Source organism: Polypterus senegalus, chromosome 5 (genome assembly GCF_016835505.1).
Source record: "Polypterus senegalus isolate Bchr_013 chromosome 5, ASM1683550v1, whole genome shotgun sequence".
NCBI lineage: Eukaryota > Metazoa > Chordata > Cladistia > Polypteriformes > Polypteridae > Polypterus > Polypterus senegalus.
The window spans coordinates 195,726,256-195,739,528 of record NC_053158.1 but is presented as its reverse complement, the minus strand read 5'-3'; the positions used below and the strand labels follow the sequence as shown (position 1 = coordinate 195,739,528).

Sequence of the window (13,273 nt, the reverse complement as noted above, 5' to 3'; positions counted from 1 at the left end):
AATGTCCCGTTACATCTGGCATAAAAGGAACACAGCATTTCAGAAAAAGAACATCATACCAACAGTAAAATATGGTGGTGGTAGTGTGATGGTCTGGGGTTGTTTTGCTGCTTCAGGACCTGGAAGGCTTGCTGTGATAGATGGAACCATGAATTCTACTGTCTACCAAAAATCCTGAAGGAGAATGTCCGGCCATCTGTTTGTCAACTCAAGCTGAAGCGATCTTGGGTGCTGCAACAGGACAATGACCCAAAACACACCAGCAAATCCACCTCTGAATGGCTGAAGAAAAACAAAATGAAGACTTTGGAGTGGCCTAGTCAAAGTCCTGACCTGAATCCAATTGAGATGCTATGGCATGACCTTAAAAAGGCGGTTCATGCTAGAAAACCCTCAAATAAAGCTGAATTACAACAATTCTGCAAAGATGAGTGGGCCAAAATTCCTCCAGAGCGCTGTAAAAGACTCACTGCAAGTTATCGCAAACGCTTGATTGCAGTTATTGCTGCTAAGGGTGGCCCAACCAGTTATTAGGTTCAGGGGGCAATTACTTTTTCACACAGGGCCATGTAGGTTTGGATTTTTTTTTCCTCCCTAAATAATAAAACCATCATTTAAAAACTGCATTTTGTGTTTACTTGTGTTATATTTGACTAATGGTTAAATGTGTTTGATGATCAGAAACATTTTGTGTGACAAACATGCAAAAGAATAAGAAATCAGGAAGGGGGCAAATAGTTTTTCACACCACTGTAAAAAGGCAAAAATTATATGAATTAATAATGTTCATTCTGATGTACAATTGTTCTTTCACGTTTTGTAATGAAATAAGCCGCCTTTGTGTTTTTCCGCGGTTGTTTGCATACACTGGTTTGTCACTTTAATGGAGGAGTCAAACCCATTTCTAACTGTTCTCACGTATTTGACATCGTAATTCATAGTGTAACCTTAGCTGTATCGTCACAGTTTAGAAACACAATGTGTAGATGAGAAGAACTCCTGTAGTGTTCGCACTTTTGTTTTGTCCTGTTTTAGCCAGTCAGGTCGTAACAATGGCCGCCACTTCACTTCCTGGCATCTGAGCAATGTGGATGTTTCATTTTATTTATATACATTTTGTTTTTTTTTTTGTAAACTTTCATCATCAGCTTGACACTGATCAACGGAATAAGACTGTCTGTAAATGTTTTCAAGCACTGCAGATATCTGTTTGACATCAAAGAGCCTTTTTCTTTTGTTAATCGGTGTCAAAATGAAATCCACTGGGGTTTAGTGTTTTATAAAAACGGTAAAAGATGAAAACACATTTTATAGGCTCCACACAATCGCCGATACTTCAGCAAAGCTTTTCGGTTCTACGCGCATAAAGACGCGTCTCTTGTTTTCAGTTTTAAATGCTATTCTCAGTCAGATGATGCGAGTGATGAACAATCTTGCAGGGAGTAGTGGGCCTTTAATGTTATCTGACTATTTTATGTACAGACGATATTCTAAAAAGCAAACTCAAGCCTAACCTGCTTTCTCTTTAAACCTTCCAAGTTTCCAGAGTTGCATGCAATGATAATGAGGCGCTTCAGTTCGGCTGGAGATGTGGAGCGTGCCTGGCAGTACGTGATGCAGGTTAGTAGCTGAGAATTCACTGAATTGTACTTAACTACTGAGCCGTGGTGGGCTTGCATTTAATTTTGATGCTTCTTTTTGTTAACGTAAAGGAAGTCAGTGATGGGAACTGCTTCATGTACGTTAGGCAACATGGCACATAATCTTCTGAGTGTCGCATGTGTTTAGCTCGGATCAGGGATTTTAGAGTGAAACGTAGACGTGGGCTCCTTTATACGAACGGCAGTTTCGCCTGTAGAATGAACACCTCACTCAGACTGCCAAGTCAACATTTTCTTTTCTTCCCTTTTAGTCATTCTGAGGTGTTCACGTTCAGACTGCATTTACTTAGTTATTTCAGGAGCTTCTGTTAAAAGCCAAGATCATCTCTGGACACAAATAAAGTTCTATCTACCTATACAATGAAGGGATAATTGTCAGCTAATAAATGTATTTAATGGCCTCGCCATTTCCTTGGATGGGAGACAAACCAGGAAAGCTTGGGCTCCTGCTGGTAGTGGTGACCACCCTGTGGGCCGTGTGCAGGTCCCAATGCCCCAGGGGACACTGTGCTGTAAGAATTGTCACCATCCTTCCAATGAGATGCAAAACTGAGGTCCTAACTCAGTGTGGTCATAAAAGACACACTGGCATCCGTTGGAAAGAGTAGGGTGTTCCCTGATGTCCTGGCTAAACTGCCCTTCTGCCTCTAGTTGGCGCTCTCTCACTCCTTCACTGCCTATTAAGTGATGTGTGGTGAGCATACTGGCACATCATCCTGGTGGGCGCTGCACATTGAAGTGGTTCCCCTCTTGTCTACGTAAAGCGCTAAATGAATGTAATTATTATTAGCATTGATTAATGGGTGCAGAAATGAATGACTTCCATGCTGAAGTCCTCCCTGCCCCATGCCATGTCCATTGTTTAGAGCACGCATGTCAGACTCCAGTCCTGGGGGCCAAAGTATCTGCAGGTTTTCATTCTAACCTTTCTCTTCATTAGTAACCAGTTTTTGCTGCTAATTTAGTTTTAATTCACTTGACTCAGGCCTCTTAGTTGTCTCTTTTTCCTTAATTAGCAGCCAAACAGTAACGAGACACAAAACGAGCCGCCACCTGACCAGCTCACCTGTGCCCGTCACACAATATCTGAAAGGTCTCACTAAAGTTGATCTCTCAGCTCACCAAAACACTGACGGTGTTCTTAGAAAAGACAGAAAATCCAACAGTTTTGGAAACGTCTGCTGTGGCAGAATGAGAGCAGCAAAAGGCCACAGAATTAAAAAAACGGGCTTAATGAACAGCAAGAATTGGCTTCTCATTAAGAAACTGGTTGGAGCTTGACGTTGCAATGTAGCTGGTCATCTGTCGGCTCGTTTCACGTCTCATTTCTGTTTGGCTGTCATTTAATGAAGAAAAGAATCAATTCTGAGGACTGAATCTTTAAAATGAAAGGAAAAGGAGATAATTAGCAGTGGAAACGGCTCGCTGATTAGGAAACGGGTTAGAAAGAAAACCTGCAGCTGCAGCCCACCAGGCCCAGAGTTCGACACCCCTGGTTTAGAGAGTCACATACTGCAGACAGATAAGAGCTATTGATAAGAGTGGATAGGTTTAAATATCTAGGATCAGTGGCATCCTGGGATGGACAATTAGACGCAGAGATAAGCCCCACAGTGCAGTGCAGCGAGGATGGCACAATTGGCAGAGGGCATCGGGAGTATTTTGTGTGATGGAAGAATTAAGGCAACGGTTCAAGGTCAGGTTTTGAAGACCAGCAGTGATGTACAGAGCTGAGACTTGGGCAGTAAAGGGAGGGCAGCCAGAGAGCAAGCTGGATGTGGCAGAAAGGTGGATGTGTGGAGTCACAAAAAATAAGATAATGACGATCAGAGGCACAACAAAAGTGAGAGAGACGTCGAAGAAAGGAAGTTGAAGTGGTGTGGACGTGTGGTGAGGAGAGACGAGGAATATGTGGGCAAAAGAGGGATGAGAAAGTGAGGAAGGCCAAAGTAAAAGAAGGTCTGAAGGAAGACGGTCTGACTAAATAAGATGCTGCAGATGTTCTATCAGATGGTTGGTGTACTGGGAGGCAGCATAAAGAAGAGGGACGCCTCACGCCTGGACAAACTGGTGAGGAAGGAAGGCTCTATTGTTGGCATGGAGCTGGACAGTTTGACATCTGTGGCAGAGCGACGGGCACTGAGCAGACTCCTGACAATCATGGAGAATCCACTGAACAGGATCATCTCCAGACAGAGGAGCAGCTTCAGTGACAGACTGCTGTCACCATCCTGCTCCACTGACAGACTGAGGAGACCCCACATTATGCGACTCTTCAATTCCACCCGGGGGAGTAAACGTTAACATTATACAAAGTTATTGTCTGTTATACCTGCATTGTTATCTCTCTTTAATTTAATATTGTTCTTTATCAGTATGCTGCTGCTGGAGTATGTTTATGTCCCCTTGAGATTAATAAAGTATCTATCTATTATATAGTGCCTCATCTAGATAGACAGATAAAGAGGAGGTGCAGGGCCGAGCTATTTTAGACTCCACAAGGAAGTGGGAAAAGCTTAAGAACAAACTGGTTATCTATTATTTATTACGCTTGAATCATACGCACACTCTTAAGAAAGTTATTATATCCACCTAAGAACAATTATAATCAGAACAGGCCATTCATCCCAACAAGACTGCCAGATTCTCGTCAATAGCTGCGAGCCGTGAGTTGCTAGTCCAAGTAGTGGCAGACGTCTTTCTGTTACCTTCTATAATGTGCTCTTGTAATTCTGCCAAGCGTTTCTTTTGATTGCTTGTGTTCGTTTCCCCTTTAGAGTGACGGAGTCCAGCAGACGAGCTACCTCGCCAGCGCTATTGCCAAGAAGCCATACGGCAGATCAGCCAACTATGCCCTTCCCCGGAGAGAGACGCTCTTGTGCAGCTAACAGAGACCATCCTAACACGGAGCAAGTGACGTCCGCACGGACTCTTCTGTTAAAGGCAGCTATACGATACCTTGGTGGAGCGTTCAGTGGAGGAAATGTGTAACATAAGCATCGATTAATGACCGTGTCCTTGAACTGAAAATCCACGCTGCTGGCTGAATCATGTAGCCTCTCACGTTGTCCGGCCCACCCAAAGGCAGCCGGACTGTTTACATTATTTAAGAGCCGTCCTCGCTGCTGCATATTTTTGTAATTTCAGTAGGCCTCGTACTTTTATATAAAAATGTGGATGGTGATCCAGGCCTTCAGCCATAAGGAAATCTTTGTATAAAAAAATAAAATTTACAAGAAAATAAAAAGAATTCTCATCTTTAATCACAACAGTGGTACAAATCTACTGTAGGAGAATGATTTATTATAAAAGACTGTACATAAATTTCAATTAACAGGTTATATACAAATTAAAGATAGAGAATTTTCATTATTGTGACGAAAACTGATACAGACCAATAGACATTATAACAAAGCAGACAAAGTACTGGATCAAGGCATCGTTAGCTTCAATACCCAGCGATGATAACATTAGTGGTCATTCAGTGAGCTTCACGGAGTGGTGGGCTTTGATTGTAATGTACTGGGGAGATCAACACATCCTGACCAGTCAGAATACCAAATTCTTCTTTTTTTTTTGTAACATGATCAAATCATGTCATGAACATCATTGGCATTTTCAACTTTAAACTCCGCCCTGAAAAATGTAAAAAAATATATATATATATATATATATTTTTTTTAAATATATATATATATATATATATATAAAATCAATACAAATTGTTTTTTGTTTTGGCCCCCTTTGACCCTAATTTTGGCACAACTCAATGAATGCTTCCAGTGCAAGAGTGTTGTTAACTTATGTTTTAACATTTTCATCGGCCGTTTCTCGACCCAACACTACCGCAACGCAAAAGTCGATGGCGGAAAAAGTCGAATGTGATCGGTAAGACGAGGCCGAGCAAACGTTTGGCTTTTTGGGTGGACTCTCCATTTGTGGTCCGTAACTGTGATGATGTATCAAACATGCTTTGATTCAGCCTGTCAAACTCGATTGGACGCTTAGCGGCTTAGTAAACGAATTACACGGATAAACACGTTAGTTCTGTCATTTTTGCCCTTTTTCTTCTTCTAAACATTAGCAGCAGCAGCAGAGTTAACTTTTCAGAAAAATCCAAATCTTTGTTAAAGGCAAACTGAATGTGTAACCACAGACTTACGTAACATTCATTTTGCTAAATGTGATGATTTCAAATATAAGAGGCCTTTTAATTGAAGACAGTTAAACAAGTCCACTTAAATGCTTTTTACATTTCATTCTCGGAAAGAGGAAAAAAAAACCAAAAGTAGAAAACCAAAATAATCTAGTGCGAGCAGTCACTTTATATATTACAACAAACCAAAAAACTGAGAATTTAAAAAGAAACAACCAAAAAAAAAAAAACCCCAACTAGGACAGATTACAATAAATTCTCGTCTGTATGCATGCTATAAGTATATTTCTGAAGTAACGGCTGGCTCCTCCAGCGCCATTAGCCGAGCAGCCGGTTACCAGTGTACACCGGAAAGAAGAAAAAACAAAAAAAAAAAAAAGAAGAATTTAAAACCTGATTTATAAAACACATCCCAACTTTACATACGGTATGCACTTATGACCTAGCTCATCATGATTTGTAAGACGCGCTCCAAAGAAACACACCATCGACAGTAGCTGCTCCTAAGGTGTACAGCAGTGGATTACGATGACGACGCCTGGTTTGAAACCATTGGGACACGTTTGAAGTAAGCGAGGTTTACCGATACGGAATCATACCACGTGTTCCCCAAACCCTCCCAAAAATAAGTAGATGCTTTATTTGCAATTTTAAAAGAACATTCTGTCATACCCTAATGCACTTACTGTAGCTAAGCTTTTTATTTATTCCATTTTCATTTATAGATATGACTGAATAAATATAAAGTCCCACTAGAAAACCACCTTAATCTGCGTAATGCATGATGGTTTCGACGTAATTTCCAGGGAACAAGCCAGTCACTCCATTGCAGACTCCCTCATACCAGCCGTCGTCGTTCTTCTTGATGATGTATATGATTGCACCTTCCATGAAGGACAGCTCATCATCCTTGTCCTTTATGTAGTCATAGATGGCAACAACTGGATAATGGAGACAAAAATTTCAAATTCGGTCAGCAAAAACACCTCCACACCAATAATTACTTTTCACTTTTAAATTGTTCCTTACGTGTTTTTTGGTATTCATCTCAGTCTGGCTTGACACAGTTCAGGGTTTTAAAATGTTCATTCAACCCATCATGCATTTCCATTGTATTCACCTCGATTGTCCAAAACAGGGGTGTGCAGCGAGGGCCACAGTGGCTGCAGACTTTTGTTCCCACCCAGTTTCTTAAAGAGAAGTCAATTATTGCTTAACTCTTTCAGGGCTGATGTTAACTTTTGTCGAAATTCAGGGGTAGAGGACGGTAATTGGCTGTAAACTGCGACAAAACTCGCTCTTACTTTTTAGTTCGACTCTCTTTGATTAAAGGAAAGTTACGAAGCATTGTTGATTTGACCTCGTGAGTAGTGAAGAGCAAACATCCTCTGAAATGGCATCAGCATCTGGCGAGACTAAAGCAGATGTGCACAGCAGAATACTCCATGGACGTTTTACGTATTATCGCCGAATCGCACTCTTGACTTTTTGGACTCAGTTTGATGCAGGTGGTCTGGGGATGGAGAGCGAAAACAAAAGTGAGGTACCAGCATCAGGCTATCAGTCCCCAGCTGATCGTGGTGCTGAACACGTTCATGTAGCTGATATGCTTACAGCAGCGTTCGCCTAGGAGGACCACAAATTATGATGACAAAGTACAAACCATATTGAACAAAATATATTTATTTCTAGTATGATTGACTACTGCAATGTGGTGTTCACTGGCTGTTCAAACTGTTCTTTATTCAGCCTCCAGTTAATCCAAAATGCTGCTGCAAGAATTATTATAAGAACAGGAAAATACGAACACATCACTCCAGTTCTTAAATCCTTACACTGACTTCCGGTTAAGTTTAGGGCAGATTTCAAAATCCTCCTTTTAACATAGAAAGTAATAAATGGCCGAGGTCCAGCTTACTTATCATGACTCACAAACCAGAGCGCACATTAAGATCTCAAGATGCTGGTCTGCTTATGATTAATAAAATAACAGCGTGAGGTCGAGCTTTTAGTTACAGGGCCCCTAAACTGTGGACTGGTCTGCCTGCTACTATAAGAGATGCCCCTTCACTCTCAGGCTGAAGACTCACTACTTCAGTTTAGCACACCCTGACTAGAGCTGCTGATTAACTGTACATCTCTGATGTTAGTCATTAGCACTAAAACATAACTAACATGATAGTTAGAATTTGTTACTAACCCTCACCTCTTCTTTTTCTCTTCTTGGTACTCAAATTTGGCACTTGGTGCCACTGCCCACCTGCCACGTTGTTTTGCATGTTTAAGGTAAAGTCATCCCTGATGGAGGATCACAGGAATCATGGTAAAGAGGGGTCCTTTCATTGGATTAGCGCTATTTCAGCTGTGAAATGGCCAAAAGGGTGAGGCAGCCTGATGGCGGAGGTCTCCAGGACTCTAAACAAATCCAAATCGTATTATGGGATATCATCTACTGTTAAATTCTGCTCCATACTTCTAAAAGTTTTATTTTTATACTGTATTCTGTCGTGTATTGCATTGACTCCCTTCTTTTTGACACCCATTGCATGCCTGACCTACCTGGAAAGGGGTCTCTCTTTGAACTGCCTTTCCCAAGGTTCCTTCCATTTTTTCCCCTACAAGAGTTTTTCTTGTCGTCTTATCGAGTCAAGGCTGGGGGGCTGTCAAGAGGTACGGCCTGTTAAAGCCCATTGTGGCACTTCTTGTGTGATTTTGGGCTATACAAAAATAAATTGTATTGTGTATTGCGACACAGTGCGGCTGCCACCGTCACCCACCTGCTGTGTGAAGACAGAGAGGTAGCCGGCCCGCCGTGGATTCCTGCTGGCCATCGAGCCGCCCCTGCACAGTCACTGTTGCCAGAGATGCCAAACGGGCACCAACAGCCACGTAGCGGCAGACGTTTTATGTCGATTTCTGTGTGAAACCAGTGCATTGTGTGCTATTTTTTTTGAAAAAAATATTCAGCCCTCAAAGATTTAAGTGACATTTTTTTGGTGGTCTTGTTTGCTAAGGTTCCCAACCCTTAATTGCTTATTTCAATCTTAAACAGCTGCATTCACTGTTTTAATGGCTCCTTATTAGCAGTAAGATGTAAATGCCAAAGCAGTCAGCAGTTCACCATCTCGCGTGTTTCGATTTACACCTCTGTGTGTTCATCATGCACCGTTTGATTTATTAAAACACTTAATAGAAAAATGTGACAGACTGAAAATGATGCATTTTAGGCTTCAAATCATTTTGATATCATCCTTGGAAAGGAAAAAAAATCTACGATATAAGAACCTTGCATTGCAGACGAACGAGCCATAAAATGAAATGAGGTCTGAGATTGGGTTTTGATTAAGCATTTGGGTTGGAAAGAAAACCTGCAGCCACTGCGGCCCTCCAGTAACCAACATTGCCCACCCCGATCCAAAGTAACATCACGTCAAGATTTGAAGGTTGCTAAAGTCCTACTCTCCACCCTGCTGGACACATTGTGTGTGTCTATTGTACTTTGCATAGAGAACATTGCATAGAGAAAAACTAAGATCTGCACAAATTCTGCCCGTGTCCCCAGGTCCTTGTTGAAGAAGTTCTTTTAACGTAACAGCTGCGATCCACTCTTCTAACCCCCTTTATAATTTTAAACACTTCAATCATTCCAACCCACTTTGCTTAAACTGAAAAGGTTCAAACCCTTCAGCCTCTTCTCATAGTTCAGACCTCTCAGCCCCGGAATCAGCCCTAGTCGCTCATATCTGGACTTTCTCAAGGGCTGCTATGTCTTTTTTTTGTAATATGGGGACTCCACGCCCGCAGTCCAGTGGATCGAGACGGTGACGTTAAAAGGAGTCCATCAACAACACGGGGACACAGTTGGAAACTTAATAAGTTTTAAACATGATGAAGGTTTTCATCACACAGAGAACCACAGACTCAGTAGTGTGGTAGACAGTAGGAGTTTAGGGTCCCTTCAAAACTCGACTCGTTATTTTAGATGAATTAAGTGCATAGGACTGGCGAGCTCTGTTGGGCTGAATGGCCTGTTCTCATCCAGGTTGTTCTAAAAGAAGAGCCTGCTGTGTTTCCTGAGAACGTTGCTTTGTTTTGGCCATTTTATGAGAGGCACTCCGAGTGAACAGAACTGCAGGTTTCAACGGTGCGGACACCACCTCAAAGGTTTCTCTATCTAGTACCTGAATTTTTCCCCTTGGTATTAATAAAATTTATCTAATTTAACCAATTAGCATTTATGGGGGAGCTAAAAGAGTTTGCCATTAGGACAGTGAAGTAGTAGCTGCTGCTATCGAGGCAGTCATCTCTGAAGTAATACGAGGTGTGGCAGAAAAGTAATGAGACTGGCAACACTGCAAGCGATCTGGCAACGCTGCGCTGTTGTCCTTGATAGAGCGCGTGTATCAGTACCCTCCATAGCTCAGTCGAGTTTCACCTCCTTCCGTTAACTACGTGATTTTTGTGACTGCTATTAGCGAAGTTGTGTTTCTGGTTGTGTGTCACGCAAAATGGAACAGCGAAATTTGGAGCAACGTTGTGCCATTAAACGGCAAGTGTGACGTTTGAAAAGTTAAAACAGGCCTGTGGGGAACATTCTTTATCCCGGGCTCAAGTTTTTTGCTGGCACAAATCATTTCTGGAAGGCAGAAAACACGTTGAAGATGAACACCGTTCAGGGAGGACTTCAACTTCGAAAACCGATGAAAACATCGGACGTGTGAACACTCTTGTGAGAACAGACCGTCGTTTAACATTAAGAATGTTGAGTGAACAATTAAATTTGAACAGATTTACCGTTCATCAAATTTTGACTGAACATTTGCACATGCGAAAGGTCTGTGCCAAAATGGTGCTGAAAAACCTCACAATAACAGAATTTTGACCTCAAAAGGCATTCCTGTGGTTCCCCAGCCCCTTATTCACCTGACCTCAGTCCGTGTGACTTTTTCCTTTTCCTAAACTGAAAAATGTCCTCAAAGGACGCATTTCGGGACTTTAGAAAACATCCAAAAGAGTGTAACGGACATGCTGAAGACCATACCGGTTGAAGACTTCCAGCGCTGCTACCAACAGTGGGAACAACGTCTCCATCGGTGTGTAGCTGCCCAAGGAACTACTTTGAAGGGGATAACATTGATGTTTGGAAAAAATTAAAACTTTGGTAAATAAAAAATCAGGCTCATTACTTTTCTGCCACACCTCGTATATTAAAAGTCGGCCATTTCAAGCTTTAATAGCCACCTGCAGCACTAGTAACGTCTCGGTCGTATTTTTACATCAATTTAGTGGCACCTCAAGAAAAAAATAAATAGACAGGCATCGATTTCTATGAAAATTCAAACAGTTCTGGGCGATTCAGACTTGTACAGTATCTCACAAAAGTGAGTGCATCCCTCCCATTATTGTAAATACAGTGGAACCTCGAGATACGAGTTTAATTCGTTCCAGCACTGAGCTCGTATAGCGAATTTCTTGTATCTAGAACAAAACTCCCCATTGAAAATAATGGAAATCCAGTTAATTCGTTCCGCACCCCCAAAAATATCAACATAAAAATCAATTTTCATAACAAATAACACTGATAAATAATATATACCTGTAGTTTACCTTTAATAAATAACACTGGTAAATAAAACGGGTTACTGTGGGGAAGGAGAGTCCCCCTCTGATTCAGGAAGGCTCCCTCTTCTTGGGAATTTTAGCCCACTGGAAGCAAGTTCTGGGTCAGAATCACTTAACTTTCTTTTAGTTGCAGGTTGCTTTACTCTTACACCACGCTCATGTTTATCTATGATTTTTTTCTTAATTTCAACAGCCATGGCTTCCTTTTTTTTCTTTGCAGCAATATCTGAGGCAACAATCTTCTTGAGAGGCATCGTGGAATAATTATTTTCACGTTAAATGCAAAAAAAACCAATGAAATCACACGCGCACAAACGCGTAGATCCTCGCGCTACGGGAGAACAAGGAACACTGAGTGAGCTGACGGATGGGCAGCGTCAGCTTGGGTGAATCCCCGAGTCGAGGCGGATCGGGAAATGCGTCACGCATACCCACAGCCTGGCTCGTGGCTCTTTATGCTCGTATTTAGATCCAAATTTTTCGCTCATACTTTCCTCTTATCTTGAATTTCTCGTATACAGAGGTGATCGTATCTCGAGGTTCCACTGTATTTTATTCTATCTTTTCATGGGACAACACTGAAGATATGACACTTTGATACAATGTCCAGTAGTCCGTGTACAGCTTGTATCACAGTGTCAATCTGCTGTCCCCCTCAAAATAACTCAACACACAGCCATTAATGTCTAAACCACTGGCAACAAAAGTGAGTACACCCCTAAGTGAAAAATGTCCAAATTGTGCCCAATTAGCCATTTTTCCCTCCCCGGTGTCATGTGACTCATTAGTGTTATAAGGGCTCAGGTGTGTTAAATTTGGTGTTATCGCCCTCACACTCTCTCATCCTGGTCACTGGAAGTTCAACATGGCACCTCATGACTAAGAACTCTCTGAGGATCTGAAAAAAAGAAATGTTGCTCTCCATAAAGATGGCCGAGGCTATAAGAAGATTGCCAACACCCTGAAACTGAGCTGCAGCACGGAGGCCAAGACCATACAGCGATTTAACAGGACAGGTTCCACTCAGAACAGGCCTCGCCAAGGTCAGCCAAAGAAGTTGAGTGCATGTGCTCAGCGTCATATCCAGAGGTTGTCTTTTGAGTGCTGCCAGCATTGCTGCAGAGGGTTGTAGGTCAGCCTGGCAGTGCTCAGACCACACGCCCGCTGCACACTGCATTAAATTGGTCTGCATGGCTGTCGTCCCAGAAGGAAGCCTCTTCTAAAGATGATGCACAAGAAAGCCCGCAAACAGTTTGCTGAAGACAAGCAGACTAAGGACATGGATGGATTACTGGAACCACGTCCTGTGGTCTGATGAGACCAAGATAAACTTATTTGGTTCAGATGGTGTCAAGCGTGTGTGGCGGCAATCAGGTGAGGAGTACAAAGACAAGTGTGTCTTGCCTACAGTCGAGCATGGTGGTGGGAGTGTCATGGTTTGGGGTTGCATGAGTGCTGCCGGCATTGGGGAGCTACAGTTCATTGAGGGAACCATGAATGCCAAACATGTACTGTGACATAGTGAAGCAGACCATGATCCCCTCTCCCTGGGCCGCAGGGCAGTATTTCAACATGATAACGACCCCAAACACACCTCCAAGACGACCACTGAGGGTAAAGGTGCTGGACTGGCCAAGCATGTCTCCAGACCTAAAACCCTATTGAGCATCTGTGGGGCCTCCTCAAACAGAATGTGGAGCAGCGCAAGGTCTCTAACATCCAACAGCTCCGTGATGCCGTCATGGAGGAGTGGAAGAGGATTCCAGTGGCAACCTGTGAAGCTCGTGTGAACTCCATGCCCAAGAGAGTTAAGGCAGTGCTGGAAAATAATGGT

General features: G+C 42.4%; 2 protein-coding genes across 9 annotated transcripts in view; one reads left to right on the top strand and one right to left on the bottom strand.

Moving 5' to 3' along the window:
* pdss1 (prenyl (decaprenyl) diphosphate synthase, subunit 1) overlaps window positions 1-4,908 on the top strand; it is a 29,734-nt gene extending 24,826 nt beyond the window's left edge. Inside the window, exons 10-11 of the mRNA XM_039753909.1 lie at window positions 1,540-1,620; window positions 4,439-4,908. Of these exons, the coding sequence (XP_039609843.1) occupies window positions 1,540-1,620; window positions 4,439-4,549 (192 nt within the window). The 3' untranslated portion in view covers window positions 4,550-4,908. The remainder of the gene's footprint in view (window positions 1-1,539; window positions 1,621-4,438) is intronic.
* A 447-nt stretch (window positions 4,909-5,355) lies between these two features.
* Window positions 5,356-13,273, bottom strand: part of abi1a (abl-interactor 1a) — a 206,051-nt gene continuing 198,133 nt past the window's right edge. For all 8 annotated transcript variants that reach the window (XM_039753907.1, XM_039753902.1, XM_039753908.1 and 5 more), the window contains one exon: window positions 5,356-6,758. In XM_039753907.1, coding sequence (XP_039609841.1) covers window positions 6,583-6,758 — 176 coding nt within the window. In that variant the 3' untranslated portion in view covers window positions 5,356-6,582. The remainder of the gene's footprint in view (window positions 6,759-13,273) is intronic.